Below are 25,225 nucleotides of genomic sequence, written 5' to 3'. Positions count from 1 at the left end.
AAAAAAACATTTATTTAAAAGAGAAAAATATAGGAAAAGAAAAACACAAAACAAAAACAGTTGCATTTAAAGAGTTAGCACAGCACCGCACAGCAAAGCCCAGCAAACAGCATAACAAAATAAAGGTGGTTTTTAAACGCCTCGTATTGTCCCTGGTCTATACTTGATCTGCCTAAGAGAATGACTTACTTTGTCTTACTGCCTGGAGCCTCCCAGGCAGGAGCCCACAGGCAAGCAGCCTCCCTTCCCGAGCGCCTGCTGCAAACTGAGAGACTCTTCCTGCCTAGCACATGGCAAGAACAACAGCACTTCCTGCTTCTCTAGGAGACTTTCCCCCTAGCGTTGTTGGTTTGGCTCTGGAAGGGAGGGGGGGAGTGAGGGGAAGGCTACAAAGCCTGCTGAATGGATTTACTGATCCCTGCCTTTTTGGATGAAGCACCAACACTCTCAGATGGCGTTTCTCCACAGAGCCAATTTGGTGTAAAGTGTGCGGAATCTTATCTGGGAGAACCAGGTTTGATTCCCCACTCCTCCACTTGCAGCTTCTGGAATGGCCTTGGGTCAGCCATAGCTCTCATAGGAGTTGTCCTTGAAAGGGCAGCTGCTGTGAAAGCCTTCTCAGCCCCACCAACCTCATAGGGTGTCTGTTGTGGGGGAAGAAGATAAAGGAGATTGTAAGCCATTCTGAGTTTCTGATTCAGAGAGAAAGGCAGGGTATAAGTCTGCAGTTCTTCTTCAAAAGAGCCAACACATGTTCACTTTTGCCAGTGAAACTGGGGGCCAGTACCTAGATAAAGGTCACTTTTAATTCTCACCAGTACATGCATACATCCTTTTTGCACAAAAGAGTCAATACATGTTCCCTTTTGCATCTGAAACAAGGGCCCAGTCCCTGAGTAAATGTGTCTGAATCTTGCATTCATCTGTATGTGCTTGAACTGTAATTACTTGATGCACATATAAAGAAAACCAAGTACACGGATTGTATGTAACTTGTGAACAAGGGTACTAACTGTGACTGGAACATTTCCCGGCATACTGATGAAGTGGGGAAGGCTTCCTCCACTGGGTTTCTACCTGTCCGGGATAGGGCATGCATCATCATGTCAGAGACATGGGGGATTGTAGAGGGAAAGGGGATTGCAGTACCTGCAATAAAAATGCCCCTGTGCTGCTTCCATGCTTGGGATTTTTCCTACACAGAGGCAATTGCAAGTTTGGGGGACGGGGTGGGAAAGTGCCTTATATTGACTTTTTTGGCTTGCGTGTTCAGAGGGGTGCCTTCCCAAGACAAAGGTGGTACTTGGCCAGATACACTGCAGTCAGGGCTCTCTCTTTTTTTTAAAGAAAAAGCTCAGCAGGAACTCATTTGCATATTAGGCCACACACCCTGACACCAAGCCAGCCAGAACTGCATTCCTGATTTTTTAAAAAAAGCCCTGACTGCTATCAAGCCAAGACCCAGAGGCCCTTCGCACCCAGAGTGACCTTGCCTCGGATTGGGCTCAAGATGCAATATCAGCCATAAACAGTGCCCAATGTCTTCTCCCATGTGTGTAGAGGGCCACCTCCTGTCCCTGCCATCTTTTCCCCACTCTCACCATGGGAGAAAACAGGGAACAACATCGCGAACACAGCAGTGTCAGTTCTTGTAAGCTCTTGGAGGATTGGCTGCATCAGGGGGTAAGGCCTAATATGCAAATGATTTCCTGCTAGTATCCCACCCCTGATCACATGACTCTTGGAACTTTCCCAGTCTCTTTGATCTTTACTTATAGAGATGGGGGGGTGAATTCCTAGAGCAGTATGGAGTGTTTGCGATGCTGTGTGTGTGTGCTAAGTGCAATTGAGTCACTTCTGACTTAAAGTGACCCTATGAATTAACAGCTTCCTTGATGGATTCCACCCATCTCTTGCTGAGTCTTTTTTCCTGCTGCCTTCAACTTTTCTAGCATCATTGTCTTTTTCCTGGATTCCTGACATCTCATAATGTGACCAAAATACAATAGCCCCAGTTTAGTCATTTTAGCTTCTAAGGCAGGGGTGTCGAACACAATTGCTATGAGGGACGGATATGACATAAATGAGACTTTGTCGAGCCGGGTCATATATCATAAAATGTAATGCCAGGTAGTGGATATATAAACTTTAAAAGGGCACAAACACAATTAAAGATTTTTAAAACTTAAAATAAAACATGCTTAAACCATTACCACACTTGCAATATTTTTTTACAGTCTCTGATAAATGTCACCCCTTGCTATGACTTATAGCATCAAAAACTGCAAACCATGTCTGTGCTGTACCAATCTTGAATATGCTGTTCAGGTATGCACATCTTTAAGCTGCAAATCTACTTTGATTTATTGGCATTCATTACAGAGATCTCATGGTCAATGCTTTGATCCTAAGATCCGGGCCTCCTCCACTTGCAGCTGCTGGAATGGCCTTGGGTTAGCCCTAGCTCTCGCAGAGTTGTCCTTGAAAGGGCAGCTTCTGGGAGAGCCCTCTCAGCCCCACCCACTTCACAGGGTGTCTGTTGTGGAGGAGGAAGATAAAGGAGATGTGAGCCGCTCTGAGACCCTGAGATTCAGAGTAAAGGGCGGGGTATAAATTCGATACCTTCTTCATCATCAGCATCATCCCTACCTCCACGACAAGCACTACAACCTCAGGTGCCTCTGTTTGGCATGTGTGCCAGGGGATGCCATCCATACCCAGTACGCGGATGACACCCAGCTCTATCTATTGATGGACGGCTGGGCTGCCGATGTTCCTATAAACCTGGACCGGGCGCTGCAAGCCGTGGCAGACTGGATCAGGTCGAGTGGGCTGAAACTGAATCCAGCGAAGACAGAGGTCCTTTGTCTAGGGCTTGGTGGTCCGGAGGGAGGGATCTCCCTTCCAGCTTTTGACGGTGCGTCACTGATACCAGTGCGCAGGGTCAGGAGCTTGGGAGTGCTACTGGAGTCTTCCTTGACAATGGAGGCCCAGATAGCAGCCACTGCCAAATCCGCCTTTTTCCACCTCAGGCGGGCGAGGCAGTTGGCTCCCTTCCTGGAGCACAATGACCTGGCAACAGTGATCCATGCAACGGTCACCTCGAGGCTAGACTACTGTAATGCCCTCTACATGGGGCTGCCCCTGTGCCGAACCCGGAAGCTGCAGCTAGTGCAGAATGCAGCAGCCAGACTGCTATTGGGCCTACCTCAGTGGGAACATGTGCGAGCTGGGCTGCGGGAACTGCATTGGCTGCCAGTTATTTACCGAGTTCGTTACAAGGTGCTGGTTATTACCTTTAAAGCCCTATATGGCCGAGGACCTGTTTACCTTAGGGACCGCCTCTCTCCATATGTTCCCCAGAGAGCACTGCGATCCAGCTCACAAAACCTTCTGGAAGTACCTGGGCCAAAGGAGGCCAAACTAAAAATAACCAGAGAACAGGCCTTCTCTATAAAAGCACCCCAATGGTGGAACCAGCTGCCGGAAGAGGTGCGGGCCCTACGGGATATTAGCCAATTCCGTAGGGCGTGCAAAACCACCCGGCTAGCCTTCCAAGATGAAACCTGAAATGAACACCATGCCATCACTAACATCAACAATTGAGTTAGCAATAAGATAAGATTATTTTAGATTGATTTTAGATTTTTATATTATGTAATTTAATGGTAATTTTAAATGGTACTGAATGTATAATTGTTTTATTGTTTAATATGGCTTTTGCCACACTCTGTAAGCCGCCCTGAGCCTACCTCGGTGGGGAGGGCGGGGTATAAATAAATTTTTATTATTATTATTATTATTATTATTATTATTATTATTAATTATTGTCTAGTTTGACTGGGATAAACTCTCCAGAGTCTCAGGCAAAGGACTTCCGAGCACAGACCTGAGGCCTTTTTTTTCCCCCCAATTGGAGACACCATTGGTGATCTCTGACACTGAGTTTGAAGCCCTCTGGATTTGAAGCATGTGCTGCACTACAGAGCCACGATTCCTCTTCACAGACTAGGGTACATTGCCCGTACATTACATTTATAGATCAGTCTTTTGCGGTGGAATCAACGGGACTCAAAGCACTGAGCTTTTGACTGGATTGTGTCCAATGTTTGGAAATTGCTTCCAAAGCAAATGTTTGCACTTGTCTTTTGATATGATATATTTCTTAAACGGAAACATGTTGCACGTACGCCCACAAGTAACAAACAAACGAGCAGGCCTAAGCTTTCAGATAGATACAGGCCTTGCAGAGAGGAAAAGTTGGCAGCTCTACAGACTTCTTCGATCTTGTGTCAGTGCAACTGATGAAGAGTACAGGAAATCTTCACAGCCGGGGAATGAGCAAAAGCATTTATCTGCTTCTAATTCTGCTCAGATCTCGCAGTTCCCCTGCAAACTGCAGAGAACAAGACAAAACACCAACAGACGTTCTGTTTGAAAAGCTGTTTTAAGTTGCAAGCGTAATAGGGAAGAAAACTCAAGAGCCATTCTTGACAGTGTTTTTCCATGGCTTCTTCAAGTTGGTGGTGTTTCACCTTCTTAAGAATCAGAGCAGAACATCTTCTAAAGAATCAGTGACAGATACAGAATGATGGAATCTTGTCCAGCATTCTGTACCCATTGTCTGCTAGCCAGAAGCCTCTGTGCTTTGAGTGTAAGCTAGCCACAGGCAATAGTATATTCCCTTTGTCCCCAATGATTGGTCTTAGAGGTATGCTGCCTCTGAAGTTCCATTTCATTATAATGAGTGATGGCCAGTGATACAGACTTGACTTCCATGAGCGCAATTTCTTTTTTAAAAAATCTATCTTGAAGATTCTTCCCATGCTCTCCTGATACCACCAAATGCACAAACCACATCGCTGAAGCCATCTGGCATATGCAGGAGGACATATTTTCTACAGAAGAAACCCACAGACCTACAGCACTAACAGCCTTCCTTTATGCTGGAGGAAGGCGCAAAGTTTGAATTCAGTGGCACCTTTAAGAACAAGAGAGTTTTATTGAAGGTATAAGCTTTTGTGTGCAAGCATACTTCTTCAGAGGAAAGCGTCACTTGTTAGTGGGACAGATTCACATTCTAACTTTAGGAGTTTGATGGGAGCTGTTTCTTATAGACGAGTACAGCAGCAGCAGCAAAAAAGATAAAACAGGATGTTAAGATGAATGTTGTTGTTGTTAAAACCACTGTGGCTCGGTGGTAAAGCATCTGTTTAGAGCCAGTTTGGTGTAGTGGTTAAGTGCGCGGACTCTTACCTGGGAGAACTGGGTTTGATTCCCGACTCCTTCACTTGCAGCTGCCAGAATGGTCTTGGGTCAGCCATAGCTCTCGTAGGAGTTGTCCTTGAAAGGGCAGCTGCTGTAAGAGCTCTCTCAGCCCCATCTACCTCACAGGGTTCTGTTGTGGGGGAGGAAGGTAAAGGAGATTGTAAGCCACTTTGAGATTCAGAGTATAGGGTGGGATACAAATCCAAAATCTTCTTCATCTTCATCATCTGCTTTGCATGCAGAAGGCCCCCCGGGTTCAATCCCCATCATCTCAAGTTAAAATGATCGGGTAGCAGGTAATGGGAAAGCCTGAGACCCTGGATTGCTGCTGCCACTTGGAGGAGACAATACCAGCCTGGATGGACCAGAGAATGGGTGTGGAGAGCTGTGGCTCAGTTGAAGAGCCTCTGCTTTGTATGTAGAAGGTCCCAGGTTCGATCCCAGGCATCTCCAGTTAAAAGGACCAGGCAATAGATGATATGAAGAATTTCTCCCTGAGACCCTGGAAAGCCACTGCAGGGCCTTATTCTGAACCAGACCATTGGATCCATCAAGGTCAGCATTGCCTACTCAAACTGGCAACAGCTCTCCAGGGTCTCAGGCAGAGGTCTTTTCACATTACCTACTACCTCGTCCTTTAAACTGGAGATGCTGGGGCTTGAACCTGGGACCTTCTGTACGCCGAGCAAATGCTCTACCAGTGAGCCACAGCTCCTCCTCCATGTACAAATGATCTGAATGGGTGTAAAGTAGTTTCATGCAAGGGATAAGGAAACACCCTATCAGCCCCATCCGTTCGCTTTCAAGAAGTCCTGGTAGCATACAAAGTCATAGTAGCACACTAATTGGCTCTCAGTTTACTTGAAATGTGATGGTCTAAAAGCCAGAAGCCACTTGGTGCGAATGCCCTTCAGAATAAAAATCTCATTTCCTCAAGTCATAGAGAGTTCATTTCCCTTCTCTTCATTGGTACTGATTAAAAGCAGGCGATACTCGGGTGGCTGTTTCTAATGGCCCGTTCTATTTCCAAGCCAGTTGTTCTGGGAAAACAGGCCGAGGGGAGGAGGGGAATCTTCCCCACAGCACAGCGTCGTCAGTAGACGTTGCAAAGCTTAAATCCGCCGTCTTCAAACTCTAATGCCTGGACACAAAGCTTTATTTGGAAAGCTAGAAAAGGAATACAGCTCTGATCTTGACTGGCTGTCCTGCCGATGAAGAGCACTCTGATTAGATGTGGCAGCTGCTCATCAACTGTAAGGTGTAATTCCTCTGGATTGTGGCATATGTGGCCGTGAGATTTGAGAAATGACCCTTACTTTCAGGGCAAGCTGCATGGGGTTCTTGATACGTATGTGGCCTAGAGAAGATGTCAACTGAAGTCTCTCAGAGCTCGACACCTTGACATTCTGACCATCAAGGATGTCTTTGCTGCTAGGACAGAGGTCAGCAAGAGGATGCCAAAAATGCTGATTTTATTTCCTTTGGTAGGAGCCGGCAACCCCATGCTCCAACGGCTTCTAAATGTATTTCTAGAGGCAGCCAAGAATTCATGACCTCACTGTCTCCAGTTCTTGCTAGCACAAAAGGTCAACTAAGAACGAAACGCAAGACTGAGATAAATGTCTTTAGTAGGACCCATTTGCTGATGGCATTAGGGCAAGATTTGACTCCCATTATATGTGAGGAACAAACATAATCTTAATGGCTAATGTGGGGGTGCCCAATACAGTGCCCGCGGGTGCAGTGGCACCTTTCCTGGTGCCTACCAAGTATTTTTGGAAACTGGGTGGGGCTTTTGCCCAACAAGGCTTCTGACTGGTCACTGGAGTTCTGATTAGCTGTGCAGTTTTTAAAAACAATGTTGCCATGGCAGCACAAGGATCTTCACAGTGTGACTGAAAGCAAGCTGCAGCAGCCATTTTGCGGCTGGCTCTGGCTACCGAGGCAGCCATTTTGGCAACCATTTCACAGCTGCCCCCACCACGTTGTTTCAGAACTCAAAAGGTATCTGCAGGCTCAAAAAAGGTTGGGGACCCCTAGGCTAGAGGAACATGTTGCAAAATTCTGATTGTGCAGAAGTTTTCTTATCCCACGGGGTGGACTGGAAGCATGAAATGGCTTCTGCCTGCCCTGTTCCCACCCACACAGCCTGCACACCTGCCTCCCCAAAGGAGGGAGGGAGGAAGAAAAAGCCTGCCAAGCCAGCCCCGCACTGCTCTTGGCCAGCTACGCCCTTCGCTGTGTGGGGCAAGGCCAGGCATGTCATTTGCCTTATGGAATGAGGCCAAGCTGGGTGTGACCTGTTCTGTGTGGGGCAATGCGTGGCCAGGGGCGTTATTTGCTGGGTGGGCCAAGGAGGGCCCCCTCCTTCCCCATGTGAGGTGGGGCGAGGTGGCTTCTTCCCCACCCCATGCAGGGCAAGGGTTGACAGCGTATGGAGGTGCTGGAGCATGCCTAACTCTTGTTTGGAAATTTGCTGGTATGGAGGGGGGCTCACTGGGACGTTTCTCAATGCCGCTCCTGCGGACCATCAGTCCATATAGCTGTATATTGCCTACATGAACTGGCACTGGCTATCCAGAGTTAGGGCTGCCAATCCCAGTTGGGGGCAGAGGATCCCCTGGTTTGGAGGCCCTCCTCCCGCTTCAGGGTTATCAGAAAGTGGAGGAGGGGGAATGTCTGCTGGGCACTCCATTATGCCCTATGGTTTCCATAGGGTATAATGGAGAATTGATCTGTGAGTATCAGGGGGGCTGTTTTTTGAGGTAGAGGCACCAAATTTTCAGCATATCTTCTGAAGCCTCTCCTCAAAAAAACCCCCTCCAGGTTTCTAAAAGATTGGAACAGGGGGTCCAATTCTGTGAGCCCCGAAAGAAGGTGTCCCTATCCTTCAGTTTGGTGTAGTGGTTAAGTGTGCGGACTCTTATCTGGGAGAACCGGGTTTGATTCCCCACTCCTCCACTTGCACCTGCTGGAATGGCCTTGGGTCAGCCATAGCTCTGGCAGAGGTTGTCCTTGAAAGGGCAGCTGCTGTGAGAGCCCTCTCAGCCCCACCCACCTCACAGGGTGTCTGTTGTGGGGGAAGAAAGTAAAGGAGATTGTGAGCCGCTCTGAGACTCTTCGGAGTGGAGGGCGGGATATAAATCCAATATCTTCTTTTTCATCTTCTTCATTGTTTCCAGTGAAGGAAAAGCATTTAAAAAGAGCGCAGTCCCTTTAAATGTGATGGCAAGAACTCCCTTCAGAGTTCAATCATGCTTGTTAAAACCATGTGCCTGGCTCCACCCCCAAAGTCTCCTGGCTGCACCCCCAAAGACCTCAGATATTTCTTGAGTCAGACCTAGCAACCCTATCCAGAGTCATGGCAGCAGAAGTTTATTTATGTCATCTTTTACCAGAAGAGCTGTCTGCTCATTTTATCTGGCAGTTGACCCCAGGGCCGGTTAAAACAAAGAGGTGCAAAGTGGAAATGTTCATAGCATGATGGAATTGTTCAAGGGGGCTCTTTATAAAAGGAATAGGATTTTTTTAAAAACAATTTTCATTCTAAAAAGAAAAAGATTATAACACAGTACAATGTGATGTGACATAGGTTTGTTGTTTTATAGTGCAGTTCTAAACACCCTTGAAGACAATTGGCTTAGAAGGGTGTATCTTTGCTTAAGACAGTTGTTAAAAGTCTGCAGCGTTTAGGCAGGGTTTTTTCCTGCTTTGTATTTTTAATTGGATATATTATACTGCTTCTATTTCATCAAGGGTCCCCAGTGTGGTTCCAATAGATAACATTGCTCCTCCCAACACGTTTCCTATTGCCCACCAAATGTTTTTAGAAAGTGAATGGAGCCATGTTGGGCTCTTGCCCAGCAAGCAGGGCTTCTGACTCTCTGTGCAGAGTAAGATAGCATTGTTTCAGTTGCAGCTGCCCTTACAGTGTTGGTTTTATTTTCTCTCACTCCTTTTTTTAGTGTACTTTTAAAAATTACCGCTCAGCTCTCTCTGTGTGTGGCTCTGCCACTGTGGCAGCCATTTTGTCACCAACTCCACCATCTGCTGTGGAAGCCATTTTGTCACTGACTCCACCTGCTGTGGCAGCCATTTTGTATTAGCATCCACTAACCTTTGTCAGAACTACAAAGGTGAACACGGGCCTCAAAAGGTTTGAGGACGCCTGTATTTCATTGTTCTCTATGTTTGGATGCAGTTTTATTGCAGTTAGTTGTATGTATTATAATTGTCTTTATTACGGTGAATCTCAGGCAGGTGGACTATAAGTGAAGTAAATAACTAAATCACATGATGATGAAGCAGATGAAAACAGCTGGTCTGAGGGAAGAGACAGGAAGGACTGTTTTATCCTTTTACATGTAGCAGGCCCCCAGTGCTATTAGTTCACCGGGTGTGTCTATTGATTCTGGGAATCCTTTCTTGAGGTTAGAAAGGAGTGTTGTGGGAGGAAGAGAACAAGGAGGAAAGAGAACCAATGTGGTGGTGGTTAATAGTGTTGGACTAATATTTGGGAGTGGGGTTCAAATCCCCACTCATGCATGAAAGCTCACTGGGTAACCTTGGGCCAGTCTCTTCCCACATAAACTACCTCACAGGGTTGTTGTGAGGAGAATGATCTAAACTGCTTTGGGTCCCCAAAGGTGGGGTAAAAATAAATATGTAAAAACATTTACATCCGGCAGTGCCTCCACTGGGTGGAACGCTAGCTCCAGCCCTTGTTGTAGAATCAGTTTTTTGCTAACTTGAGTCTGCTTTGTCAGATGCAAGGAAGTGAAAGCCCTGCCAGCAAGATTGTTATACATGGAGAGAGGGAAGGAAACAAAACTTTTCCCTGGATTAAAAATCCTGGTTTGTACCATGCAAAACTGAAAAGCCTGCAGATAAGCAACTCAGTATCTCATCAGTCACAGACACACCATTTTACCAGCCGCATCTCCTGTTCTCTCACCTCCAAACTGCTCCCTGGTGCCTGGCCTTACACTGCTGCAAAAGTATCCCCCGATCCTCCCAGAGTTTCTTCCCAGAGCCTAGTCAGCCTCATCTGAGCTGCAGTGGGCAGGAGAGACTTAGTTGGACGAAGGTCTCCTAGATCGTAGTTTGACACTCTCACCCCTATACCCTACTGGCTCTGGTTGTGAAAACAGATTCTGAGGCACTCTCTGCACACACAGTTTTGCCTGTTTCAACAAAAATCTTAGGTTTGAGAACACCAGAAAATCTCGTAAGAATTAGCCAAGTCCTTGGAGGAAGGATGGACCACAGCAGTGTGTGAGCAGTGCCTTCAGCAGAATAAATTGCTGTAGATGGCACAATTATTTCAAGTTATTTGGGCCTCTCCAGGGGGACTGCTAATATGTTGCTATTTTAATATGCACAGTTAATGAATCCAAAACTGCTTTAGTGCAAATTTTCGAGCAATTAAATTTCCAAGCCTGTTTGCTACAGACAAGAAGCAGGCATCACATGGTGCAGTTTTTCTCAGGAGGGTGGGAGTTTTCTTAAGGGCCTTTTTTTCTTATATAGCAGCTGCAGTCTCTCTGCGAGTCGCTACAACATTCTTTTCGCTCATTAGCCGTACGTCACTTCAGAACAGTAGATGACTCTTTCACTGTGGTTAATGTGGAGAAAATCTTGGAATATTGTCTGCATTTCACACTGATATAAAGCTATCTGAGCTTTTCTGGAGATGCAGTGTGGTATAGAGATTTAGTGTGTATCAGACTAGGCTCTGAGAGACCCAGGTTCAAACCCCTACTCTACCGTGGAAGCTTCATATATTTAAAGCTCTTCAAATAAATGCTCTTATAAACCTTATTCTATACAACAGCCCTTTAAGGTTGGTTGCTGCTGTTATCCTCCACTGTACTGCAGTGGGAGGGAGTGAAGCTGAGAGATTAAGGACATCCATAAACAGGCTTGAGGCTGTAGAAAAGACCAAGAGTGCAGTAGCACCTTAAAGACTAACAAAATTTGTGGCAGGGTAGGAGCTTTTGTGAGATACTGCTCACTTCTTCAGAAATGACAAGGGTATAGGTTTTTGTGAGTCACTTCTTCTGAAGTGAGCAGTAACTCACAAAAGTTCTTTAAGGTGCAACTGGACTCTTTCACTGAGAGCCAGTTTGGTGTGGTGGTTAAGTATGCAGACTCTTATCTGGAAGAACTGGGTTTGATTCCCCACTCCGCCACTTGCAGCTGCTGGGATGGCCTTGGGTTAGCCATAGCTATCGCAGGAGTTGTCCTTGACAGGGCAGCTGCTGCGAGAGCCCCCTCAGCCCCACCCACCTCACAGGGTGTCTGTTGTGGGGGGAGACGATATAGGAGATTGTAAACTGCTCTGAGTCTCTGATTCAGAGAGAAGGGTGTGGTATAAATCTGCAGCCGTCTTCTTCTGTTGCTACAGACAGACTATCACAGCTACTCATCTTAGTCTTGAGGCTGTTTGGGATCTGTTTGTATAGCTCTGTGGCATATTTTGAGGGGGAAATAAAAATAATGTAAGGGAAATCGGGGGTCGAACAGCCATAGGATACAGCAATAATTTGTCATTGGGCCCAGGCCTCATTTTGGGCAGGAGCTCACAGGAGCAGAGCTCTGGAACCTCTAATTTTATTGTGCTTACCCTTCCCACCCAATACTTGCTTCTGGGCTCCATTGTTCAAACCCCCTGTGAGAATTTTGCAAACTTTCTAATATTTTCCCCCCACAAAAAATGGGAAAACAAGCAAAAAAGTATGATGGGAGTAAGGCTTTATTATGACAATTCTAATTCAAGAAGCATTTTAAGGTAGACACTGAGCTGATATAATTTAGTACACCTTCCAGTGATGTCAGGATGTGTGTGGCATATGCAAATGAGTTGTGCTAATGAGCTCCGGCATCTCCTTTTCTACAAAATGACCCCTGGTGGGAAAAGTGCAAAAGTATGTTACAGCTAAAGATAACATGGTGGTAGAATGCCACTACTGGAAAAGAGTAGCATGAATGTATTTTAACAGCGTGCGTTTTGTGTTGCAGGCATGACGGAGCCCAATTCATTAGGGGACCAGAGCTTGAGGGCTACGACTGCTGCTAGAATTCTTTAGGACACATCCAGGGCAGCAGTGTGAAAGCGAAAAACCGTCCAAGAGCATCTTTGGAGCAGGTTGAAGGAAAGAAGAAATTACTGCTGCCAGTCGTAGGGCTACCATGGCTAGCAGGAGGAAATCAACAGTTCCATGTATGGTGCGATCAACCGAAGCTGTGGTGCAGGAGGGTTCTAAGGACCCGGTAGTGGGAAAAGCAGCGGGCCTACCAGAACAGAACTCAGGAGATGTTTGGTCTGGCACTAAGGAGAACTGTGAGAATGATTGCGAAGTGATTGAGGGGAAATCTTCCCCGGCCAATCCTGTAAAGAAACTCTTAGGCGGTTACGAATGTAAGTACTGCCCCTACTCCTCGCAGAACTTGAATGAGTTCACAGAGCACATAGACACGCAACACCCCAATGTGATCCTCAACCCTCTCTATGTGTGTGCAGAATGTAACTATAAAACCAAAAAGTATGATTCCTTATCCGAGCACAACGCAAAACTCCACCCCGGAGAGAACAATTTTAAGCTTAAATTAATGAAGCTCAATAATCAGACTATCCTAGCGCAGTCCATTGAGGCATCGACGAACAACCCAGTTGCTTCTGAGATCCCTGAGATCGAGGTAGATCCCTTTGGGGCAAGCGTTACGAATAAGACTCCAAATGCGAGCACCGGAAAGTCCAAAGGGGAGGCTAAAAAACCTTCCCTAGACAGCCACTTCGACGGGTTCCGCCATCTTGTGACTGAAACCAGTGTGCCCATCACATGTATTAATACAGCAGATCTCCTTCAAGATGTACTAGCTCATGTGATGCCCTCTGTACAACTCCCGCCAAATATCAACCTGGTTCCCAAAGTTCCTGTACCGCTGAATACTACCAAATACAATTCTGCACTGGACACTAATGCAACCATGATCAGTTCCTTCAACAAATTTCCATACCCTACACAGGCAGAGTTGTCATGGCTGACTGCAGCATCCAAGCACCCCGAGGAGCAGATCCGAATTTGGTTCGCTACTCAGCGCTTGAAGCACGGCATCAGCTGGTCTCCTGAAGAGGTGGAAGAAGCGAGGAAGAAAATGTTCAACGGCACCATCCAACCGACGGCACCCCAGACCATCACTGTTCTGCCGGCTCACGTCACCCCTGCAAAAATGCCACAGCCAATTATCCAAGCAGCTGTGCCTTGTCAGATACTTGGCCAGACTGGCCTGGTTTTGACACAAGTGTCAAATGGATCCAGTGTTACGCCGATTACGCTTACTGTCACTGCCAATCAAGGGCAGAAACGGTGCGCTCCAAACCCACCGGCCGCCCCGGAAGTGAAACGTTCCCATGTTGTCCCCGTAGAAACCCAACCGAAACAAAATCCTCCTGCTCCCCCCGCAGTTACACCTGCAGTGCCACCACCTGCTATGCCAGTGCTCTCAGCAAGTGACCGAAAGAAGACCAAGAACCAGATAGCAGTTCTGAAAGCAAGCTTTCTCATCAACCAGTTCCCTGATGAGACAGAAATATACAGGCTTATCGAAATGACGGGTCTCCCCAAAAGCGAGATCAAGAAGTGGTTCAGTGACCACCGATACCGAAGTCAAAGGGGGATCGTTAACATCACGAGCGAATCCGTAGCCAAGGACCAGATAGCTCTGGCCGCTGTACAGCAGGGGTATACTTATGACCCTGCCTTAGACATAATGACCCAGAAGTTCAAAGACAAAAACCAAGAGCAGCTTGGCATCCTTGAAGAAAGCTTCCTGAGGAACTCTTTCCCAACCCAAAGCGAGCTGGATAGGCTTAGGATTGAAGCCAAAATGAATAGAACAGAGGTGGATTACTATTTTACAGAGCGGAGGAAGCTCAGAGATAACATGGAACAAGCTGTCTTGGACTCAATGAGATCAAGCATAAGGAGTCAAGAAGGGACTTCCAATGGTGCAGTGAGTCAAATGGAGCACTTGAACATCTCCCAAGCACCACTGTCTTTGTCTAGGCGTGCCGCAGCATTTTCCCCGTATAGCCAAGAGCAAGTCCACTTACTAAAAAGTACATTTGCAAAAACTCGGTGGCCATCACCGCAAGAGTATGATGAGTTGGCAGCTCAGACAGGTCTCACTAGGACTGAAATAGTTCGCTGGTTCAAGGACAACAGGAATTCACTAACATCTGGGACATTAAAATGGCTGGACCAGTACCAGCAACAGTATGTTGTTGATGGATATAGAGAACCAAAAGCGCCAATTCCTTTTGCTGTTACAAAGACGAGTAGCAATGCAATTCAACAGCCTCACAAGGAATTTCCGAAGCTGGGGAGGCTAAACAGGGAAGGAATGGACAGATCAGAATGCAATAGCCAAGACAGCCAGGGCAATGAGGATACCGAGGAGGGTGACGACGTGAGTTGGGTGGAGGTGACCATAGACGATGACTATACCACTTCAGACGGTATGGACAGCTCGTCTCAAACAGTGCCTGAAGTCAAAGTAGAGTATGATCCCGAAAGTATATCTGGTGATAACTCTCATACCTAGACAGGTAATGGTGCCATTCATTTTGATCTCAGCTTTGATCCTGGCCTTTTCCCCTCTTTGTTGGTTGTTGCCTTGTTCACAGTTCCCATTCTTGTTGCCTGCTGGTGCGTTTTGAAAAGAATAGTCACATTTAGGCATTTTAGCTCAGTAAAGGATTTGCCAAATCTGTATTTCCCTCCCCCCACTCAGACAAATTTAGCTAGGCAATTGTTGCCTTAAGAAAGGAATCATTGACCCAGTTTGTAGTGTTGTTATAAGCGCATTTATAAAATAATTGTTTTAAGATTAGCCTTCTACCATCTTTTGTCCTCACAACCACCCCATGAAGTAGGTTACATTTTACCTGGGGAAAAACTCAGGGCAAAAACAAGCAAATTTGTCCCATGAGTCTGTAGCCAGTCTAGCATCTTGATATGTTTAAGACTGCTAACAACTGCACTCTCTAGCGGGAAAATGTACCATACTGGCATGCTTAACATTTCCTTCTAATGCATATGGCCCAAAATCTAGTATTGATTTAAGCGGGAGGGGAGGGGAGGGGTGTTGTAGCAGGAACTCCTTGCATATGAAGCCACATTCCTCTTACGTAGCCAATTCTCCAAGAGCTTGCAGGGCTCTTCTTACAGGGCCTACTGTAAGTTCCAGGAGGACTGGCTACATCAGGAGTGTGTGACCTAATATGCAAAGGAGTTCCTGCTACAAAAAAAGCCATGGATTTATGCACCCCCATTAAACTCAGTGGGATTTCTTTTGGGTTGGGAATGCAGCCGTGACTCTCTTTTTGCATTTTTAAATATATATATATTTCATCATAAATTGGTGGGTGTGCTGACTGTGCGTTAAGGGCTGTATTTGTTCATTTAAATGCATTTTGGTTTGGGATTCTTGTGATCCTTTTTCATGCTAATAAAGTAACAGTTACCCCCACATCAAGATTGTTTTAATTAATGAGCACAGACAGGGAGACACAGAATCATTGTAGGTAGAGAGCTAATTTGCATGCTCCATATTGAACATACGCAGAGAGCTTCCTTATACTGAATCAGACCCTTGGTCCATCATAGCCAGTCCTGTCCTCTCCGAAAGGATCAGGAAGCAGTTGACTTGAAAGGCCCGGAGAGCTGCTGCAAGTCAGAGTAGACAATACGGACCTTGATAAACCAATGATGCGATTCGGTGTTAGGCAGCTTTGTGTATTCTTGTTAAGGAGAGAGGCTGTGGCTCAATGGCAGAGCAGCTGCTTTGCATGCAGGAGATCCCAGGTTCAATACCCATCCTCTCTTGTTAAAAGGACCATGTATAGCAGGCAGTGTGACACACCTCTCTGCCTGAGACCCTGGAGAGCTGCTGCCAGTCTAAATAGACAAGAGTGACCTTAATGGACCATTAGTGCAAATCAGGATATGGTAAGTTCATATGTTATATGTTAAGGTTGGGAAAGGCAGCTGAGGCTGCTTATTAATTCCAGCCATGCTTGGCTACTGAAAGCACAAAGCCCAGCTCCAGGAAAACTGCTGTGGCATTATTGCTGCTACTGTTTCTTGCCCCCAAAGAGGTGAAAGAGGCACTTACAAGGGGACCTGGTAGGGGAGAAAAATCCTGGGGAGGTTGGGAAAGGGATTAGCACTGGACAAGTGGGCGGTCTAAGGACTTGTGCCTTTGATCAGCACTATGAAACTGAGCAAATAATTAGGTTGTCAGAGCATCTTTACAAGGCTGATTGACTGATGTCCTCTATCAGAGTCCTTCCTGGGGTTGACTCCCATTATCACAGAGTTGGAGAATCCCAATTCAGATGCTTTCCCACTCAGGAAAACACTCGGCATGTAAAAAATAAAGCAGGGAGAACACTGGGTTTGGAACCCTTCTAACATTTGGATGGGCATTCCCATGATTAAAAATTCACAGTGGGAGTTCAGAGGAGTTAGCCGTGTTAGTCTGTTGCTGCAAAATACTAAAGAGCCCAGTAGCATCTTTAAGATTAACAAATTTTGTTGTAGCATAAGCTTTTGAGAAACACAGCTCTCTTCATCAGATGAAGAGAGCTGTGTTTCTCAAAAGCCTATGCTACAACAAAATTCGTTAGTCTTAGAGGTGCTACTGGGCTCTTTACTAGAGTGTAAGTTGATATTACTGCTTTTTTCTTTTAAAGGAAAACTTACCAATTTGTGCATGAAGAAACCTAAAGAAATGTATTTTTTTGAGTGATTTTGGTTGGGTGTGAATATGGAATCTTTCACTTATCTAATAGCATTCCACATCTTTTTTCTTTTTTTTAGGCCTATCGGTTGTCCCGCTTTTTAGGCCTACTCGCTAACTTGGCGACGATCTTGGGAGCCCACCATTACTGAGCCTGGGATAAACCTTTTATTTTTGGAAACAGGATATCCAACGAGTTTTGACTCCGGATTCAAAACATGCTGGTGCAGTCCCAGCGAAGAGGAGACCACCCTCCACAGCGTTGCAACAGATTAGATGGTGCCAAAGTCCTGTAAGGGGCTTTTACGAAAAGGACCCTTGTATATAGGTTTTCTCCCTCGTCCTACTTGGCTTGCCTTCTGTTTCTACATGCGCTGGGAAATTATAATGCCCTAATCAGTTGGGGAACATTTTTGCTGCCTTTCCCAGCTAATGTGTGATAAGCTACATTGCTGCAGATCGTTGCTGTCTCAAGGTCTTGGTATGGCTCGTCCATTGTCTTAAGAACGAGCGGTCGCTATTACCTTGCTTTGGAGACTGCCCTGGAACCCTTCCGTCCTGCTGCGTTAGTTTCAGAGGATGGGTTTCAAACCCCAAGAAGCTTGTCCTGTCTCAACGTTCTTGAGAGTTTGTCCTATCTCAATGTTCTTGATGGATCTACAGGCCATCCCAGAGATCATGGGGGCCTTGTTTGACTTTCTCAAGAGCCGTCTTGTTTGCAATTGGCTACATTATGTTCATTTGCATGCAAAAACAAATGTTATCTCCTGCCACATCTTGCATTTCATCCTTTGCCAAAACTTCTGGATGGTGGAACTCCAGAAATGTTGGTAGTACCCCTTTAGTTGCTCCTAGCATCTTTTTTTTTCTTTTTTACTACATGTAGTACAATCTCAGAACAAAAGGATTTTACACCAGAGGGCTCAAGCATCTTTGTAACAAAAACTTGTTCATTAACTCTTAGTTGGGGGCAAAGATGGGGAAACCTGTCTTTTTTCTGCCAGTCTTTCAGCCTTAGATGTTGCAGTGTGCAACGTGAAAAGTTGCTTGGACTTGTCCCCCTAATTTTGTAGTCTGTTTCTAGGTCCCTAAGTGCACTTGCACTTTCCATCCCCTCCTTCAAATAGACGTCGAAAGGCAAGAGGGAGAGAGAACAGTTGTGTACAGTTGTTAACAGGTGACCTGTGGTTTCAAGAGGCAGGTCTGTGGTTCCCAGCATACGCTGCACAAGTCTAAAGCTAGGGCATTTGAATAAAAACTTTTCTAACGTTGCTTAGTTGTTGTAATTCAATAAAACAAAGACTTGGTGGTTTCGGTAAGCTTTTTCTCTTGTCAGTTTTTTTAAAAATTAATACTTTGTTTTGGGCACAGAAACTATTTCATTTCATCTAGTGATTGATTGCTGTCAATTGGCATCGAATGTTAGCAGTAATAAGTGAGGACTGGAAGAAATGTATGGAGCCCCATGGCACAGAGTGCTGAAGCTGCAGTTCTGCAGTCAAAGCTCTCTGATCATGACCTGAGTTTGATCAGGTAGCTGGCTCAAGGTTGACTCAGCCTTCCATCCTTCCAAGGTTGATAAAATGAGTACTCAGCTTGCTGGGGGTGTGGGGAGAGTGTAGATGACTGGGGAAGGCAATGGCAAACCACCCCGTAAAAAGTCTGCCGTGAAAACGTTGTGATGTGACATCACCCCAGAGGCGGAAATGACTGTTGCTTGCACAGAGGACTACCTTTACCTTTAGAAGAAATGTATTCAGAAAATTACTGGCCAGCTAGCCTAATGTCAGTCCCAGACAAATTAGTAGAAACTGTAATCAGAGACAGAATCATTAGGCACTTTGAGGAACAAAGTTTGCTGAGGGAGAATCATGCCTTCTGCAAAGAGAAGTCCTGCCTCACCAGCCTTTTGGTGTTATTTGAGAAAGTGACCTAGCATACAGATAACCATGACTCGAGTAGACAGGCTTTTGACAAAAAACTGCTAAGTTCAGCAGTCATGGGATAAGAGGATGGATCCTTTCATAGATTAAAAATTGACTAAATGAAGGGAAGCAGAGAGCAGGAATAAATGGACAAGTTCTCGCAAGGGAGGGAAGTAACCGGTGGGGTCCCACAAAGATCATTATTAAGGCCAGTGCTATTTAATTTGTTCAAAAATGATCTGGAACTCGAGGGCGAGCAGTGAAGCGGCCTAGTTTGCAGATGACACAAAGTCCTTCAGAATGGTGAGACCCAAGTTGGACCATGAAGCAGTCCTGAAGGATCTCCACAAATTGGGTGAGAGGGCAACAGTGTGGCCAATGAAGTTCAATACAGGTAAAGATGCACAGCGGGACAAAAAAATTCTAACAATAAGTACACCCTGGTGGGGTTTGAACTTGCTGAGACTGAGAGGGTAAGAGATCTTGGGGTCCTAGCGGGTAGCTCAATAAAAGTAACCCAGCAATGAGAAAGGGGAAAGCTGCTGGAGATTATTTTTTTAAAAGGATTGAAAATAAAACAGCCAATATTATAAAGTATCTGTGTATATCTATGGTGCAGTCTCATTTTAAATGTGCACAGTTCTAGTCACTCCATCTCAACAAGAATGTTGAAGAGCTGGAAAAAGTACAGAAGAGGGCAGGCAAGAGGATTAGGGGACTGGAGCACCTTCCCTATATGGCAGGGTAGCTCTCCAGGTGTTTTTTTTGCCTACAACTCCCGTCAGCCCCAGTCAGCATGGCCAATGGCTGGGGCCGATGGGAGTTGTAGGCAAAAAACATCTGGGGAGCTACTGTTGGCCACCCCTGCTATATGGAAAAGCTGAGGAGTTTGGGACTTTTCAGTTTAGGAGAGACAACTGAGAGGGGACATAAGAGAAGTTTATACAATTATGGGATAGAAAGTGTGGAGAATTTTTCTCTCTTCCAAAATAGTAGAATTTAAAAATTAATGGTCAGAAGATTCAGGACAGTGATTAAAATTTGGAATTTGATGCCAGGGGATATTGTGATGGCCACAGGCAAAGACAGTGGTAAAAAGGGATCAGGCAGATTTATGAAGGGCAGGTCTCAGTAGCTTTAGCCATGATTATCGAAAAGGAACATCCACACATTGAGGCAATAAACCTCTGAGGCAACCTGAAGGAAAGGCCTTGGCCTCTTTGCCATTATTGTCCCTCCAGAGTAACTGGTTGGCTGCTGTGTAAGAAAATATGATGCCAGACTAGATAGACCACAGGTCTTATCCAGAAGAGCATATCTTCTTAAAATGAAGTGTGCTATTGTCCACAGAATTTATTTAAAGGAATGCCTCACAATTATGCTCCACCGGTGATGTTTCCGGTGCTTGCAGGATATAAATCAAAAGTAAATTATTTGTTCCCTTGAGCAGAGCCAGTGATGGATTTCCTCCATATCACTGGTGCAGTCCAAATGTTTTAGGTCACCAGGGCCATCTGGAAACTGCAGTCTTCACCATAGGAAAATGCTTGGCTTCGAGCCTCCCATGGTTTCATGACTGTCTTAACACCCTGCGGCAGCCATTTTGTTGCTTGCAAAACTCCAGAAGTTTACCTCAAGTTCTACAAAGTTGGGTGATCCCATCAGATCTCTACCCATTCCCAAATAGCCTTTGGATGCCATTACTTCAGCGGTTCAAAACCTCCACAGCTTCATCAAGTGCCACAAGATGTTAGGGTTGACAGTGCCACACAGTCCCTCCACTCCCCCCCCCCCCCAATTCCTCAATATAACCTTTTTCAGTTATGGCTATTGCTGTGGAAAGAGAACCAAGGATCAAATTATGGGCAGGTTTTCCCCCACGAGTATTGCATTTCACCGTGGCTTACTTTTAAAATTCTAAATTCCATTTCATGTGTTTTTTTATGCTTCTTCAGAGATTAGGGATTAGAAATATTTAATATAAGCAGGAGCCAGAGTGCTATCAGTAGAACTGTCTTCCTACTGTGGCTCTCTCAAAATGCTAAAGGTGAGGGGGGGAAGGAGAGCAGGGAAGCTTTAGAAAAAGCATGAGGCAAAAGGAGGGGGGCTGTGGAAGAGGACAGGGTGATCAGCAAAGACCCCTCCCTCATCCGATGCCAGAAGCATCTTGCTTCAGAAAGTTAGGACCACTGGCTCCAACCCCTCTCTTGGCCATGCACATCTATAGTAAATGTTTATTTTGCAGTTAAGGCAGCCACCAACTCAAAGAACACCAGCATTTGGGCTCAAGCAGTTGCTGCATAGCAAGCCGGAGGTTTTCACTTCCCAGCCACATGGACCAATCTGCATTTTCTACACGAGGTGTTCAATGCAGCTTTTCAGCACGATCCGCTTCAGAGGACTATGTCCAAGTTGAAATGATAACTATCTAATCAGATGAGTTCTTTGATAAAGCATTTGGGAAACGTTTGGAATAAGCTAGCGCTCACGTCAGAGAAAAGAAGGAAGATCTGTACAGTGAAGGGAAAAATACAGACTAATATTGAACATTTAAGGAGTTGTTACTAATAGTGTGACTTGGATATACCACACTCCTTCCTTACATCCTTTGAAGACCATTTGTATAATACCTGTATGGTACAGTCTTTTTGAATATACAGAATTGTAGAGTACATTAATTTGTAATAATATATTTTGGATTTTATGTACAGTATTGGTACACAGTTCTTTTGGATTACTGCTGTTATTGTGTAGCTCATCTCTGCTGGAATCCAAACATAATGGCGCTCTAAAAAGCAGATACTGGGAAGCCTAGATAGGTTGTGAGATTTGAGTTGGGTGGATTAAGACATTGCAGCATAGACAGGAAAGCTTTTGCTGAAGCTACACTAGCTAAGGAGAGGTTTTTATGCCTTGTTTTTTGCTACCTTAAATTCTCAAAGTGGCCTACAATCACCATGCCTTCCTCTCCACTTGTGAGGTGGGTGGGGCTGAGAGAGTGCTGTGAAAATTGTGACTGGCCCAAGGTCACCCAGCAGGGTTCACGTGGAGGAGTGGGGAATTAAACCCAGTTCTCGAGATTAGAGTCCTCCACTTTAACCACTATAATGGCTCCTTCTCTCATATGCAGCTCTCAGTAGTATTCTACAACAGGAAAGCTCCATATGTGGCAAGGAGCTTCAAAGCATGATGCTTCCACTTGTCTGCCCAGAACCCTCAACGTCAGTGCTCATAAAGACTTCCCACCTCATACTTTAAATGCTTCGTTTATGAACCTGACAGTAGTTTGGGCAAAAGTCACACTTACCTATTGAGCAACATCTAAAGTGCTCATGGACAGCCTTTGGTGGCCGCATGATGCTGCCTTATACTGAATAGCAGACAGGTTAAAACGGATAAAAGGAAGTACTTCTTCACCCAAAGGGTGATTAACATGTGGAATTCACTGCCACAGGAGGTGGTGGCGGCCACAAGTATAGCCACCTTCAAGAGGGGTTTAGATAAAAATATGGAGCACAGGTCCATCAGTGGCTATTAGCCACAGTGTGTGTGTATATATAAAATTTTTTGCCGCTGTGTGACACAGAGTGTTGGACTGGATGGGCCGTTGGCCTGATCCAACATGGCTTCTCTTATGTTCTTATGAATCAGACCACTGATCCGTCAAGGTCGGTGTTGTCTACTCAGACTGTTAGCAGCTCTCTGCGGTCTCAGACAGAGGTCTTTCACATCACCTACAGCTGGTCCTTTTAGCTGGCGATGCTGGGGATTGAACCTGGGACCTTTTGCATCCCAAGCAGATGCTCTATCACTGAGCCATGGCTCCTCTGGTCTTTATCTTGATTCTTCCCTTTATTGGAGATAACGAGACAATAACTCATCTTCCTTACAGTACTGCCATCAGGTTTACAGAGCCAGTGAATGAAGTGTTGCACATTCACTGTTAATAATCTGTTGCCTTGCGAATTACAGTTGCGAATTAACGGCTACTAGCCGTTAAACCCAAAGTATTTGTACTACAGCCTGGTAAAGAGAGGGAGGGTTGGAAGCTTTCCCAAGGTCCGTACTGTATCCCAAGGGCTTGCGAGAATGAAACACAACTCAGCAATACCAAACGAGCACGCAGAGTTTTATCACTTTTAATTTAAAAATTCTGCCAACAAAAAAACATTCGGTTACAAAAAAAGAGAGAAAGAGAAGATCTCTATACAAAAGAACAGAAGTACTGATCTTCCACCAAAACTGGCTATCGTGTCAAGCTTGAAGAGAGCCAAAAAGTGCTTCGAGCTGAACCAACAAAAAGCAGTGCCAAGCGATAAGAAAATGAGTTTTGAGAGCTCTCCCATTGTCAAGAAAAGCTGCTCTCTCGTCAATACTTGTGCTTCCCACAAGCAATGAGATTTTTGATCCAGGGGGAGGGAGAGGGCATCTGAAGAGCCCCATCCTGCTTTGAGAAAGGCCCAAGGAACTGTCCTGAACACAACAGCGCTAGCTCAGCAGCCATAGGGGGAAATGAGTACAGTCTCACAAAGACTTTTCTATGGGCCTTTCCCGAACATTTGATTTTGTTCTGAGTGTTACTTTTACAAATGTGACGGGGTAGACAAAACCGGCTACATCTTTTGAAGTCCATTTCCTGACAAGCATTTTATATGTCTGTCGGGATGGAATTCAATGTTCCTTCCAGGTTGGTTCCAGCATGCCAACACTGCAGATCCCTGCACTGCAAATAGCCGGTGGGACAAGGAGACACTGTGTTTTGCTTTGCTCACCTCCGTGCTTCAACCAAGAAGCTCCTTGTACGTGCCAGGGTGGCCACACAACCCTCTACCTTTCTTCCATTTCTGCAGCACTTCCTCCATCATCCTCCCACCTTCCTTCTCCCCATACTATACGTTTTCTGTGCATACAAGTCCAGGATCATTCAGAAAGCACCCAGTGGTAGAAGACCACAGTCTCTAGTGGAGGACTGGCGCTGCACAGACAGAGAAATGGTATGAGATCTGAGCCAATGATCCACCAGTCATGAAGACCAGAAGGGCCACTACATCTCTTGAAACCCCTTGCCCCATATGCAGGGGACTGGTTTGCTGACAACAGATCCCAAGTTAGAGAAAAGCTACACTATCTTCTTCAGAATCCTGGGGGGCTGTTAACCATCTCTTTCCCCATCAAAAAATATCCCTGCTTATAGAAAGTTAGCAAGAGAGAGAGAGAGAGAGCCTTCTTCTCAAGCTGCTAGTTTTCTACCTGGTGGTGAATTCAGCCCTGCAATACCGGGCTTACGTTCTGCAAGGATACAATATGAGGAAGGTGACACCTTTTGTGAGTCTAACCCATCGTTTCAAACTCTGCAGGCAGGCATGCCCCTGGCGAGCAATTCTACTCTGTGTGGAAAAGCTGACAAGTATCAATACAGGGACGAGGTCCTTCCACAAAGTAATCGTTACAAGCGTTTTAAGTTTTGGACAATCAAACATTCAAAGTGTACACTTCTTGAACTGAGTTCCGGAAACCCAGAGGGACTCTGCACACAACCAGACCTTTTGCTTCCTGGTTCAGGTGCAGAAGAGCCAAGGCGGCAGTTCAATTTTAGAAGCGGCTTGCCTCTTCAGCAGTTGGGGGCGGCCAAGAAGAAACAAAAGCAAGCAAATCTCTGGGGGTGTGTACAGTTCTCTCCCCTTCTTTGGATACAAGATCACCATTGTTATTAGTCATCTAATGTAGAACTGGAGCTTCCCATACTCTGCAAGCCAGAAAGCGTAACAAGAGGTATAGTAACTGCCAGGCCTTGAGTGCTCCGCTGTCTTCTGAAAAAAGATAAGTGCCGAGCTAAGAGCAGTAAAGTGCTAAAATGATTTCTTAATCCACACTTTTCTCCAAAGTCAAAACGATGACAATGGGTTAGGGTGAACACAATCATACCCCGGTATCTAGTCCTAGATGAACAGTAATACAGGGAGTGTATCACCGCTTCCCAATTTAAGCAGCTCATACAGGGTTGGATCCAGCCCACTTTTCTTACTTTATCCTTCCTGATCCTCTCTTTCTTACCACAGCCCCTGTCCCACATGTCTCTTATCCGTGTGGGCCCCACGATCCCCAGGGTACCATTCTCGTGGTCAAAGGGGATCCCTGGGCAGCTGAAAAACTGGCTGGATTTAACCCATAAGTTTAGAAGAGCCTACAGAAATCTCAGTAGCAGTGAAACCAAAAACATTCATATT

General features: G+C 45.6%; 1 protein-coding gene across 2 annotated transcripts in view; it reads left to right on the top strand.

Annotated features, from left to right (window-relative positions):
- Positions 1-18,392, top strand: part of ZHX2 (zinc fingers and homeoboxes 2) — a 60,434-nt gene extending 42,042 nt beyond the window's left edge. Inside the window, exons 1-3 of one of the 2 annotated variants that reach the window (XM_060243250.1) lie at positions 8,624-8,724; positions 12,289-14,878; positions 17,154-18,392. In XM_060243250.1, the coding sequence (XP_060099233.1) occupies positions 12,460-14,874 (2,415 nt within the window). In that variant the 5' untranslated portion in view covers positions 8,624-8,724; positions 12,289-12,459 and the 3' untranslated portion in view covers positions 14,875-14,878; positions 17,154-18,392. Of the gene's footprint in view, positions 1-8,623; positions 8,725-12,288; positions 14,879-17,153 lie in introns of those variants that run through there. The other variant, XM_060243251.1, reaches the window with a different exon arrangement.
- Positions 18,393-25,225: the final 6,833 nt, after the last annotated feature.

Source organism: Heteronotia binoei, chromosome 7, assembly GCF_032191835.1.
Source record: "Heteronotia binoei isolate CCM8104 ecotype False Entrance Well chromosome 7, APGP_CSIRO_Hbin_v1, whole genome shotgun sequence".
Lineage (NCBI taxonomy): Eukaryota > Metazoa > Chordata > Lepidosauria > Squamata > Gekkonidae > Heteronotia > Heteronotia binoei.
This window is presented reverse-complemented; position numbering and strand designations above follow the sequence as displayed.